The 13,943-nt window shown below is 27.8% G+C and overlaps 3 protein-coding genes across 4 annotated transcripts; all 3 read right to left on the reverse strand.

The window, feature by feature from the left end:
* Positions 1–1,021: 1,021 nt before the first annotated feature.
* Positions 1,022–3,694, reverse strand: LOC108777585 (uncharacterized). The gene is made up of 5 exons (XM_018544510.1): positions 2,947–3,694; positions 2,385–2,618; positions 2,090–2,287; positions 1,886–1,986; positions 1,022–1,783 (listed from the first exon to the last, which is right to left on the reverse strand). The coding sequence occupies exons 1-5, from the start codon at positions 3,632–3,634 to the stop codon at positions 1,022–1,024; spliced, it is 1,983 nt and encodes a 660-aa protein (XP_018400012.1). The 5' UTR covers positions 3,635–3,694.
* Positions 3,695–5,345: 1,651 nt separating this feature from the next.
* Positions 5,346–6,868, reverse strand: LOC108777587 (uncharacterized). The gene is made up of 5 exons (XM_018544511.1): positions 6,530–6,868; positions 5,959–6,093; positions 5,845–5,883; positions 5,642–5,756; positions 5,346–5,581 (listed from the first exon to the last, which is right to left on the reverse strand). The coding sequence occupies exons 1-5, from the start codon at positions 6,866–6,868 to the stop codon at positions 5,346–5,348; spliced, it is 864 nt and encodes a 287-aa protein (XP_018400013.1).
* Positions 6,869–7,987: 1,119 nt separating this feature from the next.
* Positions 7,988–13,632, reverse strand: LOC108777591 (mitogen-activated protein kinase 14B). Of its 2 annotated transcripts, none has more exons than XM_018544517.1 (10): positions 13,317–13,632; positions 10,834–10,963; positions 10,575–10,633; positions 10,365–10,506; positions 10,122–10,284; positions 9,928–9,999; positions 8,784–8,863; positions 8,414–8,492; positions 8,167–8,340; positions 7,988–8,093 (listed from the first exon to the last, which is right to left on the reverse strand). In XM_018544517.1, the coding sequence occupies exons 1-10, from the start codon at positions 13,418–13,420 to the stop codon at positions 8,014–8,016; spliced, it is 1,083 nt and encodes a 360-aa protein (XP_018400019.1). In that variant the 5' UTR covers positions 13,421–13,632; the 3' UTR covers positions 7,988–8,013. The 2 variants fall into 2 exon arrangements, with proteins under 2 accessions (XP_018400019.1, XP_018400018.1); XM_018544516.1 differs by lacking the exon at positions 8,784–8,863 and adding an exon at positions 9,382–9,461.
* Positions 13,633–13,943: the final 311 nt, after the last annotated feature.

Consider the following 13,943-nt stretch of genomic DNA (forward strand, 5'->3'; position numbering starts at 1 on the left):
TATATATTTATATATTCTTAAAATGTATATATATATATATATATATATATATACTTTTTAAGAGAGAGAAACTCTTATTGGATTTTTAAAAGTGTGTCTTATATAAAAATATAACAGTATTATTTCAGTTAAAATAAAACAATCGATATACATATATTATACATCATTGTTTTTATTTATGCTCTTTCATGTAAGTGAAAAAAATTTGCAGTTACGTAAAATTTTAGTTTCGTCTATCAATTATAAATACAACGTTTATTTGAAGATTATTATCTTTAATTTAAATTGGTATCGTCAAGAATAATAAGATATACTAAATTGATTATAAATAGTGATTATAATTATATTATTTATGCCAATTTTACATTTTACGTAATTTATTGGCTGATTTCAAAATGTGTTATTAAGTTGTAGTACAATGTGCAATTTTTATTATATGTAAATACATGTCAGAATATAGCAATTTGCGTGTATCTCAAATAGAATTAATTAATTTATTCATTATTGAAATTAATAGAATTAATGAATAAATAATGAATAATATAATTGTTTTATTTATTCATTATATAATATTTATATAAAGGAGAAATAGAATGTACTCAGGAAAAATAATTAATTGATCAATGTCATTATTAAATCATTGTATTAATGATTTATAAATCCTATAAGAAAAACAAAGTATATAAGACATCAAAATTATAATAACATTTATATAAAAACGTACGATATGACAAATGTCTCTTTTATACTATTTTATTAAATTTAAATACTCTGGTATCATATATCACATACATACAAGTTTGCTTTGATTCATATCATTAGATATGTCCTTTACAATTAGGAATACCTATATTCTAATTGTGAAAATATTATACAGTTTCATGTAATAAAATGGAATTTGAATTAAAAATCGTAATTTATTTGATTACCTAGAGAGAAACCTAATTATCGAATTATAAAGTTTATTTGTATGATTTATTTCACGTTTGTAAATTGTATTATATTTATATAAAAGTACTGCTTATACGTACGATCGTGACATTCTATACAAATCAGTTCTTCTCTGTGTATACTTGTGTGATCTCGCATATAATGGGATTCTGGAAACACGTTGAGTCGATGATATTCCACTATTTGCTTTGATCCAATCATAGTTATGTGGCAATGAACTTCTGTATCCTTGGTAGTACTTATAAATACCATTCGAATAATTTGGTACCGTATGTAACAAAGACGTACGATAATCTATACAATTCATTTCTTTCTCACGTATATGAGAAATGCCGGGGTACAACAGTTTATCATAATATTTTTTAATTGAGTACTTCTGATACATGTTTTTCGAGTACTTATTGATGTTCCACAGAACATGGGCATCGCGAACGCATGTCTCCTTGTCCAATTTTAGAACACCTCCGCTATTATTAGATTTGATTACACGAATCAAAATAGGTTCACAATTTTGAGTGGCCACATTTATCTTCTCTTCAAAACTACCACCGGTTGCAATGCCTGTATCTTGTAATTGCTTCAGAGTATACTGAGTTTCCGAATCACGAAGCGGCAATGATATATTTAAACCGATATCATGGTTTTCTGTACGTGCAGTAACATCTTTATCCTTAACAAACGGTTCATTCATCGTTTCTGCATACGTAGTATCATTTTCTGAAAGACTATAATCTCTAATTTTCGATATAGAAGGTTCATATAGTACTTCTACGTTTTTCGAATTTGCATTTGCTATAAATTGATCTATGACATCCTCCTTTGTATCTTGAGTCTGAATCGAATTCAAAACAGAGTTTTTTCTTGAAGGGCATGTACTTTTCAATTTGGATCTACAATAAAATTTATTTAACAGCTGTCTTTTTGACCAATCTACAAGCGTGTATATCTTTAAAATTTCATCTGCACATTCTTTTATTTTATTTAAAATGATAAATGTATTGATCGCGTCTTCTTTTCGTGCGCAATCTTTTTGTACTAAAAAAAAATTACAATGAAAAACTTTAATATATACACATTTTTTTAATATATACATTAGTGATATACATTCACTATTTATAAAATGTTCAAAAATACCGACCATTCTTGCTACTCATTACAAAGTCATGCTTCATTAACTCTAAAAGGATTTCAATAAACATTGTTATGTATGCGTTATCTTTCTCCGCTTTTTCCAAACAACTTAAGCTTTCAACTTCAGCAGCAGAGATAGTGCCAGAATGTATATTCTGGTTTGGAAATGTGCATGGAATTTGTTCACAAACAGTCACCTCGGAAGCTGTGTAAAAAAATATAACACATATAAAATTTATTTATGTATATAAAAATTTATGTACGTAAAATAAATCTATACATTGTTATAAGAAATTAATTACAGTTAGAATTTACATCTATCTTCGATAAATACGATATATCAGAATAAATTTTTGTTTTTTCTTGCATTATTTTTTCTAAGCATTGAAGTAAAGCTTGTGTCACTACAGAATTGTGTTTGATAATCTCCATTATATCCGTATCGTGAGTTGGAAGAGAAGAGCAAGTTTCTTTAGTGCAAACTTTATTTTCAACGAGTTTCTTGTTATCTAATGAAAAATAAGTTTTTTCCGCTTCTAAAGAAAAAAAGTAAATTAATAATGCTGTTTATGCCATTTATAAACACTTTTTTACAGTGATATTAACCAAATCACATTATCTGTTTCTAAATAACCAATAGTTAAATTTTATCAAATATGTGAAGTTTAATATAAAATAATTTAATTAAGAATATATATTTTACAAGGAATAGAGAGTTACTTTTTTTAAAAGTAATTAATACCATTACTTAGAAAATAACGATTCGTTACATTTTTAATGCTGAAACAAGATCGTAAACAAGAAAGTATTTAATTACAATTAACGCGTTACTTTTATTGCCTAATAACTTAAGATTTAAAAAACCTTTCTGATCATGATCACCAGTATCTTGACATTTATTAGTTGTGAATTCTTTCAAATCACTTTGTATCAGTGGCAAATAATTTTCATCGGTAGTTATCAGTATAAAATTCGGCATAGAACCTTCCACGGTCTTTAATTTTATATCAATCGTATTTCGCATATCGTTTGTAGGACGTTTCATGGTATTTTCATCGATTTGCTTTACCTTTTGTGTCGAAGAACATATTTGAAAAACTTGATTATTTGGACTTGCACAAATGGTATTCTGAATCTCCTTATCACATTGTTTCACAGTATTTACTGCTACTTGTTTTGATACTTCCTGAGATATTAAAGGCTTACTTAGGATTTCTTTACGACATTTTTGTACGATATCTATCTTTGCTTTCGGCACGCAAACTGTGTTTTGTATTTCTTTATTGCGATGCTCAACAATGGTTGTTACTTGCTTCATTCGTTTTTCCGGAAATAATTGTTCGCATGGCAATTGTGTTTTTCTTATACAGAATTTTGGTTTAGACGCAACAGTTGCTACTGGTGTTGTCTGTTGATTTATGCAATAGCAAGTGCTTTGTGGATAATACATATGATTAGTTCTCAACATGTCTGCAGAATATCCTATATAACTTGGTAATCCTCTAGAAAAAGTTGGACATGGAATTATATTCTCGTATTTTCCTTGATACATGCTGTCTGTTATTCGATGTGCTTTGTATCCTTCGTAAAATTTATTAGTTAATTTGGAGTATTCTGGACAAGGAACTGTGATATTTAAAGGTTTTATTGTTTCGTTAGCTTTTTTCACAGTTTTTATATCCAATTTGTTAAGATTTACATTTTCCCAACCACAGGATGGACACTGTAGCAATTGCGCATTATTCTGCCCTTCACTTTCATGTTCTAATATTTCAAAATTCCCTGGCACATTGTGTTTGAATAAGTGATAAATAAATGCAACATTTTAGAACAACAAATTAAAATAAAAATAATTATTTCTTAAATACTTTTTTACCAGATTTTGTAAATTTACTGTTTTTTCCTGATTTTATCTTATAATCTTGCATACAAGGAAAATTAGATACATTTTTATATCTGTTGTTGTTGTTATATGGTGTAATAACGGAATTTTTTATAGGAGATATCGTTTCCACTGATCCCATTCTGTTCTATCCATAATAATATAAAAATAGTTTATTAAAATATTAAAATTTTTATTATTGATATCTTATGCTTGATCTACCAATTTATAAATTATTTTGAAAGGAATATATATCTCAATTTTTGAAAAAATTAATGGATGCTTCTTTCAAAATAATTTGTAAATAATATCCTTTAAATTATATATACGTATAAATTATATTATGTTTTACCTGCAACTTGCTTTCATCGTCAATCACCTTTGTTAACATTTTAGCTATTATAGGAAACCAAGCAAAAGGAGATTCGTATGATTTGCCCGATTGAAGCCCTTTGATAACTTTTGTTTGTTCCTGTTCATATCTAAAAGATAAGAGGAACATTTTTAAAACTGATTAAATCTGGACGAGTAAATATCGAATATAAATTTTTATATCAAAAATAAATAATTAATATAATAAACATTTTTTTATCGTTTATGTTTTACTCTTATGTTTTTACTTTTTTCTTATCACTTTAATCTGTTCTAGACAATCAGATATATTCAATTCGGGTATATTAAGTTCTTTAATTATATCCTTGAGTGCATCATTTTTAGCTAAACAATCATAATATTTCACATAATATGGGTTCCAAAGACATGGATGCTTTTGATATGCATTTAAAAAAATAAGAGAAACATTTTCGTTCCATTTTAAAGACATAATTATTTAATTTATCAATAGCAATTGACACACTCGAAATTTTATATCCTATGAATAGAAAACTTACATAATTTTGCGTGACATTCACATGAAGAAAACTGCATTTTTTAATGAAGTCTTAAGTGAATATGTCTATTTATATCAATAATATAGTTCGATATATAACCATTGATGTAAAAAGAGCCATGATAGAACCATGATACAATTAATCTTTTTTATATCATGAATATAACAAGATAGTTTCCACAATATACATATAAAACTATTCATACTATATAATTACTTTATAACTATTTACTGAAGTATTTTTTACAAAGTATTTTTTTTATACATTAATAAAATTATTGTCAGCAAAAAAGATATCTCATTGTTTGCATTTGTTGATACTTTATCATATACTTATTATTGATGTATAAATAGAGAATTTATTTTCTCTCGATATTTAATTACACTTATACATAAACCTAACTTTATAAGTAATAACTAACTAAAAATATTGATTGCAATCACACATTAGTACTTCAATATTGTCGAGATATTTTTTTCTTTTCTCATTTATTACTTGTAACAAAATCTATCATAATTCTCGTTTTCTTTGATTTTAGCAAGTAATAAACATTCCTTTAGTGTTAGACCACAACTACAATTTTCATCATTACAAATTACTTCACAGTCGTTACAATCGCAACAACAGATTAAGTTGTTACTCTGATCCATTAATTTAGATTTTAAAATTTTTAATCGCGCTTTTGTTACCAAATTTTGTATTTCCTTTTCCAATTCCACAGCAGACTCTAAAAACAAGTTAATTAAGTGATAATTACTCCGTGTTATGATCAATAGATTTTACTTACGAATATCAATAGTTCGTAATTGAAACGCTATACTTTTTCCGAATATGTCAAAGTTATCTTCAATTTTTTTTCTGCCATGCACTTCTACAGGAATATCTGTGCATGTAGAACGATCCTGTTATAAAAGATTTTACATTGTTTCCTCCTTTCTTCTTAAAAAATCAATATTATAAATTACTCGCTGTTACTTAGTACATATAAACCTGTTTTCCTTTATTGTTGCCTGCGATGTATTTTCGTTCCTATTAACAATATGACATTATAACGTTACTGAAAATATTTATATTTTATATTAATATTTTGTATTAATTTCTAACATGAAGCAAATCCGTTTGCGTTTCTTGTTCTACAGTACCAATACTCGTCTCTGTCGCTACGTCAACCGTTTGAGTAGTTGTAGAAGGAACAAAAGCATCTTGCAATTTTTGAGCAGAATGAACGGTATCTCTGTACTTGAAAAATATTGTAATTTTATTTCGTGATTTTTTTAAATAGAATTATACAAAATATATAAATAGTAAATCAATTTTAGACCTCAATTTTAAACACAATTCAATCTCTTGAAGTTCACACGTTCCACAGGTATTATTTGAGCAAATCTGTTCGCCCTCTGATTTTTCAAAAGATGAATACCAAAATGTATCTTGAATATTGCTATCATTAAATTTTTGATGGTTGTTATCTTGCTGCAAATATGTTTGTGCATTGCGATATCACAAATAAATATAAAAACAGGCACATTATAAATATAAACAAAATAATAATTTCAGAATTCTGTAATACTTATAATTTTATAATTACTAGTATTTTACAGCACATAAGTATAATTTAGTAAAGAAACCTGATGTATAATCATTTTTCATATAGGTACTATTTTTTTACGCATACCTTTCTAAAATTATTATGAGATAACGGCATGTATGGGAAGAAAAGCATATGCATTCTTTTAAACCATTTCGCTTTTGGCGCGTATAATTTTTCGCAAGATATAGCTGCAGCAATTTTTGATAGTTCGTAACAGTATTCTTTTTTTACATTTGCAATCCTATTAATACAATCACATAATGTTAATCCAGGAATATTAATGGAATTTTTTATCTTCTTATATGCTTCATAACGCAATGATTTATTATTGAACTCGGGATGGAATGGATTCCACAAACATTGATATTGCCCATAAAATGCTATTAATTTCTCGGTATTATCTTCATTCCATGCATTTGACATATTAAAAAATATTTTATAATAAACCAATTAGGTTATTTAACCTTCTTAAAGCTTTTAAGATCAAAAAATATATTTAAACATAAGTTTAAACACTGATTTGTATTTAGCTGATTTTTTATCAGAAAGCGTGTGTGATTGACAAAGAAAATATATCACAAATGTTACAATATGCTTCTTCATTGTACCGATCGATTACAAACACATAGAAATTTAGAAAGAGAAGAAAAAGATGAAGGATGCAATGTATATGTGTATCATTACAAAAATAAATGATAGGTTTAGAATGGAAATATAAGATATTAAATTTAATCAATTTTAAATATATATTTTCGTACATATTTCTTTTTTTTCGTATCACACATTAGTAGTATAAATATAAATTGCCCATTTTTGTTTTATAAATTTTATATCTTATGTTTACATAACAAAATATTCTTTGTTGTTTATCAAGTATGCAATTTCTAATAATTTATAACAATGCCTCGTATGTTCTAATTTATTGCTACAATTTATGTTTTCTCTATTGCAGTAAGAATTAATTTTCTTAGATTTCAGCGAATAATTGGTCGTTTTGTTAAAGTTTGAAAAATGCGGGCGGATTGGTTACAAATATATCGCTTTTTGATTTAGTAGTAGCATAAAAAATAATAAGTACTACATTAACATATTATTAAATGTTTAAGTCTAAAGCTATATATATATATATATTTGATCATATTATATATTTTGATTGTACCATATGGCAAGGTTCATCATAATTTATATATGATAATATTTTATAAAATCAATTAATTGCATAATGATCTCTTTCACGAAACAAGAGAACTGATATTTGATAAAATAACTTAAAAAATGTATACACAACAAGATTATTGTGTAATAGACATTATTGAAAATCAAAACTGATAAGCGAGTTACTTAATTAAACCGTCAATGGCTTTATAGTTTTGTTTTCGACAAAAATATATATTCTATCTTCTAGAAATTAGCTCGATTACTCAATGATATACTACGTTATTTATAAATTATATGTACAATATTATTTTCATATAGAACAATTATATATTTTTCACTCATGATCATCTATTGTTAATCTACTATTATTGTATCTTACTGTGCTTAAATCTATATTACACGCGTTATTTTTAAGAAGTCGTTTCAATTGTTGAAGACAATGTAGGTAGCTGCTGTGGGACGAAATTTACAACTTCATGGTATACAAGTTCTATAAATGAAAATATCCATTATCCAATGTGATAATGCTTTAAATTAAAATAGGCATTAGTAAAATGCATTACCTTTCCATTTCTCTACTGGAAGATCCATATCTTCAAAACTCTGATCATATGGTAGAGAAACAGGTTCATCAGTTGGATCTGCATATTGTGCAAGATATGAATGTGCTAAAGCCTGTTCCGCTGTAATCCTTTTTTCTGCATCCAATTCCAACATCAATTCCAACAAATCAATAGCTAGACAAAAATTCAACATGATTCTACATGCATCGTTCGACAAACATCAATATACCAGACATTTTTTATTTACCTAATGGATTAGCTCCACGAAATACGTCTTTGAAATTTTTCTTCTTTAACGGTGGTAAACTCTGAATATAATTTCTAGCCTGTGTAACAATAATTCAATTATGATAAAAAATCAACGGTATTTATCTAAATAAAACTATTATACATATATCCTAACATGTACACAATATATATTATACTTTCTCTATATTATATCTCTCTTTATCTTTATATAAATCTTCCAAAAGTTTTAATCAAATTGAAATAATTAAAAGTTAGTTTTTTTTAAAGGTGCACATTTATATTTCTTTTATGTATGCATACATTTTAAGTTTTAATACAAAATTTAATGTATATATATTTAGAGATATAGACTTAAAAAACAAATTTACCTCTTGGCTAGTAATTTTGCTTAATGTTTCTTCTGTGGGTGTACCACAGAGTACTAACACTCGTGTTAGGTGATCAATGTCTGCTTATGGTTAAGGTATATTTGGAAAAGCAGTATTAATTATATAATAATTAAAAAGTAATTTTATTAACAATAAATATATAAAACCATTCCCACAACTTGCAAGTAATCGCATCTAAAGCAAGCTGCATACTTGTTATAAAGCAGCGTGAATTAGAGCTTTAAATAGACATTAAATGTGAAAAAATTTAACTTTACAGTTTATACTGAAATCTACGTTGCTTGAAATTTTCTTATTTAGTGATTATATATAAATATACACTATTTTTAATTATTGTTATCTATAAATATTATTATCAATATACAGAGAGATTATTTGTTACTAGAATATTATATTAAATATTAAATCCAAGAATTTGCCAAGATGTAATATTTATTTTCGTTATTTATTTTACATGTTAACAAGAAAAAGAAGAAATCAAGCACAATTCATATTTTATATAAAAAACGTGAAAAACGTGCATATTTCATGCTATAGTAGATAAAGTAACTACTATAAAATAATTAAAACAACTTACCGATTCTGACGATATTTTTTTCATAAACTCGTCTCGTGGAGTACCCAAAATTTCCATAATTAAATTCAGTTGATGAATATCTGCTCTTGCTAAGGCTCCACTATATTTTTTTTTTTAAATACTAAATATCCCCTTTGTTAAAACTATTTTTTATTATTTTTAAAAGCAATATGTTATATATAAATATATTATTTTTATATATACAATTTTTATATTTTTCTCATGCTGAATCTGCAGACAACTTTTAGATTTACAATGCAAAATGTAAGTAGATGGCTTTCTACAAGCATATTAAGCAGAATATATGCAACGATTAGATTTAAGAGTTCAATGCAGCTATGGGATATCAGTTACAATAGATCCTTAGCAAAAAGCATATTTAAAGGACATTGCAACTGGATGAGACAAATGGAAATATTATCAAGACTAATTAATGAATTTGTGTTAAAAACAAAAACATACATCTATCATATTTATGAGAAAATAATGAAAGTGAAACAGATTGAATCAAAATACACAAAAACTTTTCAATAGTGACAAGGATACGATCTGTCCCAGGAAATAGTGTTCTTCCAGTTAATAGTTCTGCCATAATGCATCCAACTGACCAAATGTCAACTAAAATATATAATAGCATTATATAATTTATGTATCGTATAAAATAAAGCAAATAAAAAATATATATTGCTATCTTTTTCTCTTCCTCATTCTCTTTTTTTCCCTCTAACATAATTACTAACCTGTTTGATTGTAATGCATCCAATTAAGCATAATTTCAGGCGCCCTATACCACCTAGTGGCAACATAGCCGGTCATCTCATTTTCTGTCGGCCTGGCTAAGCCAAAGTCCAGAATTTTCAATTCACAATCCTCATTAACTGCTATGTTAGATGGCTTCAAGTCCTATTGATCAAATCTGTGAGAAAGTGCTTCCATATTTTTCCAATTTTGTATAAATATATGTATACAATGAGCGATCATACCCTATGTATGATTCCTGCAGAATGAATATATTTCAAACCACGGAGAATCTGATAGACAAGAAATTGCACGTGATCATCAGAAAGTTTTTGCGTTCTGACAATGTTATTCAGGTCGGCACCCATTAAATGTGTGACTAGGTATCTGTATAAATAAATAATTAAAATATGAATAAAATAAGATTAATCTCACATGACAGATATGATACATACACATGTTGAAAATCTTCCAAAGACGAAGACGGATGAAATACATCTAATAGTCCTATTACCTATAAGAGAACAACACAATTCTTTAAGATTAACTACAAACAGAGATTGACTACAAAGAATGCAATCCATTTGAATCAATGCTTCAAAACATTTTATTGATCAATCAAAAAATGTACGAATTATCTCATCAAAGAATGCTTCAAAGCATTTATTAACTGAACTGTAGTTAAAATATCTTGATAATGGTGTATATACCCACATTTTCATGATTCATATGTTTTAACATACGTAGCTCTCTGTACGTGCGTTTTGCGTGCACAGCTGACTGAAATGGCCTAGCTAATTTTTTAATCGCCACCTTTTGCCCAGTGGTTGTATCCACTGCTGAACTGAAATAAAAAAATTTTTTTTAGAGCAACGCGATTCTGCTCATACTCTTTATTGGCACGATTTGAAGCATTACAATAACTTGCATTTATTAGAAAACAGAAAAAACAAAAGCTTAAATCTTGATATGACAAATAAGATTTCGCATTATTAGCATTATTTTTCATTTGATTCATAACATAGTTATGATAAATATCGTTCTAAGCTTATTTTCATGAAAGTGCGAGATGCGTGAATACAATTCTCGGAATTAACACACCCCCGCAACAATTATATTCCGGTCGTTCTTCACGACAGAGAATAATCACACGATGACGATCTTGCCACTCTAACGCCAAAAATGTAAACGTCAAGGTTGCAATCGATTTATGATCCCAGCATGCAACATTCATTCTAATAATTTTCTATTTGATTATCAATCGATCACGATTTTCTAAACGACTAAAGTTAACAAGCCGTATGAGGCACAAGAAAGCTTAAAAAAAAAAAACTTATAATAAATTTTATATAATTTAAAATTATAAATTTTGTAATTTTTCAAAGCATTAGCTATAAATTACAAAAATATTAAATCAAATTAAAATGTTAAAATCAGGCAATGTGATGTAAGAAGAAAATCAATAAGAGCAAAGAAATTAAAATTATAAATTTTGTAATTTTTCAAAGCATTAGCTATAAATTACAAAAATATTAAATCAAATTAAAATGTTAAAATCAGGCAATGTGATGTAAGAAGAAAATCAATAAGAGCAAAGAATTCTTTGTAAGAAGAATTCTTACATTTGTCTATTTTTTCACCAAGAGTAACTTTAATCCTCGTTTAATCTCAATTTTATTTACTCTTTATTTTTTTCTGATTCTTAAAATTATAGTTTCTATCATATAGATTAACTTTAATCTCGATTCAATTTACTCTTCATTTTTTTTTGTAATTCTTACAACCAGAAAAAGATGAAGAGTTATACATTGACAGAAATAAGCACTAGATCGTTAAGATTAAATTTAATCTCGATTTAATGTAATAGTTTTGTTTATCTTTTCAATTCTTATAAATAGAAAAAGATTAAAAAATAAATTAAAATCAAAGTTACATTAATGGATATCTCAGATCTTATCACTTTAGTGACTGGAGATTGCAAAAAAGAAATTGCTGCTGGCTAACAACTTCTTTTGATTAGTCAAGAAAAGCAAACACAGACACAGATGTAATCTCCAATTGCTAGTGTATATAGGTATTAGAAAGATATAGGTATTAGAAAGATATAGGTATTAGAAAAAGATGAAAAGATAAAAATTAAACTTCATTAGTGAAAATGGGCAGACAAGAACTCCAAAGAAACATTTTTTAAATAAAATTGTGATGTCTGAGATATAAAATACAAAAATATGTATATAATAAACTAAACATCTCATAAAAGAATGTTCTAAATTGTAAAACAAAAACTGACTTATTAGTTAAAAGATCATGTTTGAAATAGATATTCTAAACAATTAAATATTGAAATCCTATGAACTTTGTCTTCAACTTAGGCCGAAACATGTTTGGCTATTTTAACTTAGACACAAAATATTTTAAAAATATCAATGTATTTTTGATAAAAAAATGTTTCAAGTAAAAGTTGTAGCTTAAAGATGATTATCAGATAAGTCAATTATAATAGAGCTCATTGTTTTTTTCTTATTAGGTACAAAATGAGCCATAGATCCAAAATCTAATCAGCTCATTTGATGACTTCTTCAAACCTTACAACCTTTATTTGAAATATCTTTTTAAAGTATTTAAAAAATGCAATTAATTTCGAAATATTTAGTATCCGAGTTAAAATAGCCAAATATATTTTGGTGTAAACCAGATACAGAATTCATAGAATTCTCAAGATTTGACCATCTAGAACCTATTTTCAAATATGATCTTTTGACTGATACATTAGTTTTATATCAATTTTACGAACTAGAATATTCCCTCTCTTGTCAAAATAATTAAATTAAATATCTCCAAACTATGCATTGCGACGCAAGACATGTTTAAACGAAAAAATTGACAAGATCAGAGAATTTTGTTGCGACTTAGATTCTAGGTTTCACCAGATTAGCTTCAAACTCAGTTCAACTATTACTCTCTCTCTCTCTCTCTCTCTGTTTATCTTATTCTAATACTAAGAATTCATAAAATTCGAGGAAGATAAACAGAGTAAGAATTAAACCGACACTAATATTACATTGATGGCTTTAGTCAAGAGTCTCTTGGCAGTCTCTGTCAAATACATATATCGTCAAGGTTTTTCATTGCACGCGCGCGCACATCAGATGACGATTGTGCCAACGTCGTGCTCCGCTAATGATGTTGCCGCTTACCAGACTTGACCGTAGGCGCCCGAGCCCACGGGAGTGAGCAACTGATACCGCTCCGGTACCTCCCATTCCGTCCTGTTAATCTCGATTTTGTGAAACTGCGGCATGCCTTCGAATTGTACACGTTGCGCTCGCTCCAACGAGACTCACAACGATGGTTAATAGCGTTCTTTTCGTTCTCACATCCACCAGGACTCTATCTCTACGACGCACGACACCACATCTTCAAGTCGTAGCTATTGTCGCCACAGATCCATCGCGATACACTACAGAGAGATACAGGCTACAAGCTATTTACTTAAGCCAGACAGACAGAGGTGCATCCCGATTCCTAATCGATCCCGCCGTATGATCGCTGAATCGCTGATAATCGCGCAGTCTAGTTCTCGATACTCGATATTGTTGACCAATCGATATTGTTTCTGCATTAGATATATCGAATATCGAGAGATCTAATGGTAAGAATGATTAGAATGTTGATCCAAAGAGAAGCCTGAGAGCGGCCATGCCCGGGATTTAGCTGTTACTTAATTTTGAAACGCCACTTATGTCCGCAAAACGTGGACCTTGAACTATGTAGCCAATGTCCAAGATCGTGTCGGTAATGTCCAAGATTTTTGGTTCAAATCT

This window comes from Cyphomyrmex costatus, unplaced genomic scaffold (assembly GCF_001594065.2).
Source record: "Cyphomyrmex costatus isolate MS0001 unplaced genomic scaffold, Ccosl1.0 scaffold449, whole genome shotgun sequence".
Lineage (NCBI taxonomy): Eukaryota > Metazoa > Arthropoda > Insecta > Hymenoptera > Formicidae > Cyphomyrmex > Cyphomyrmex costatus.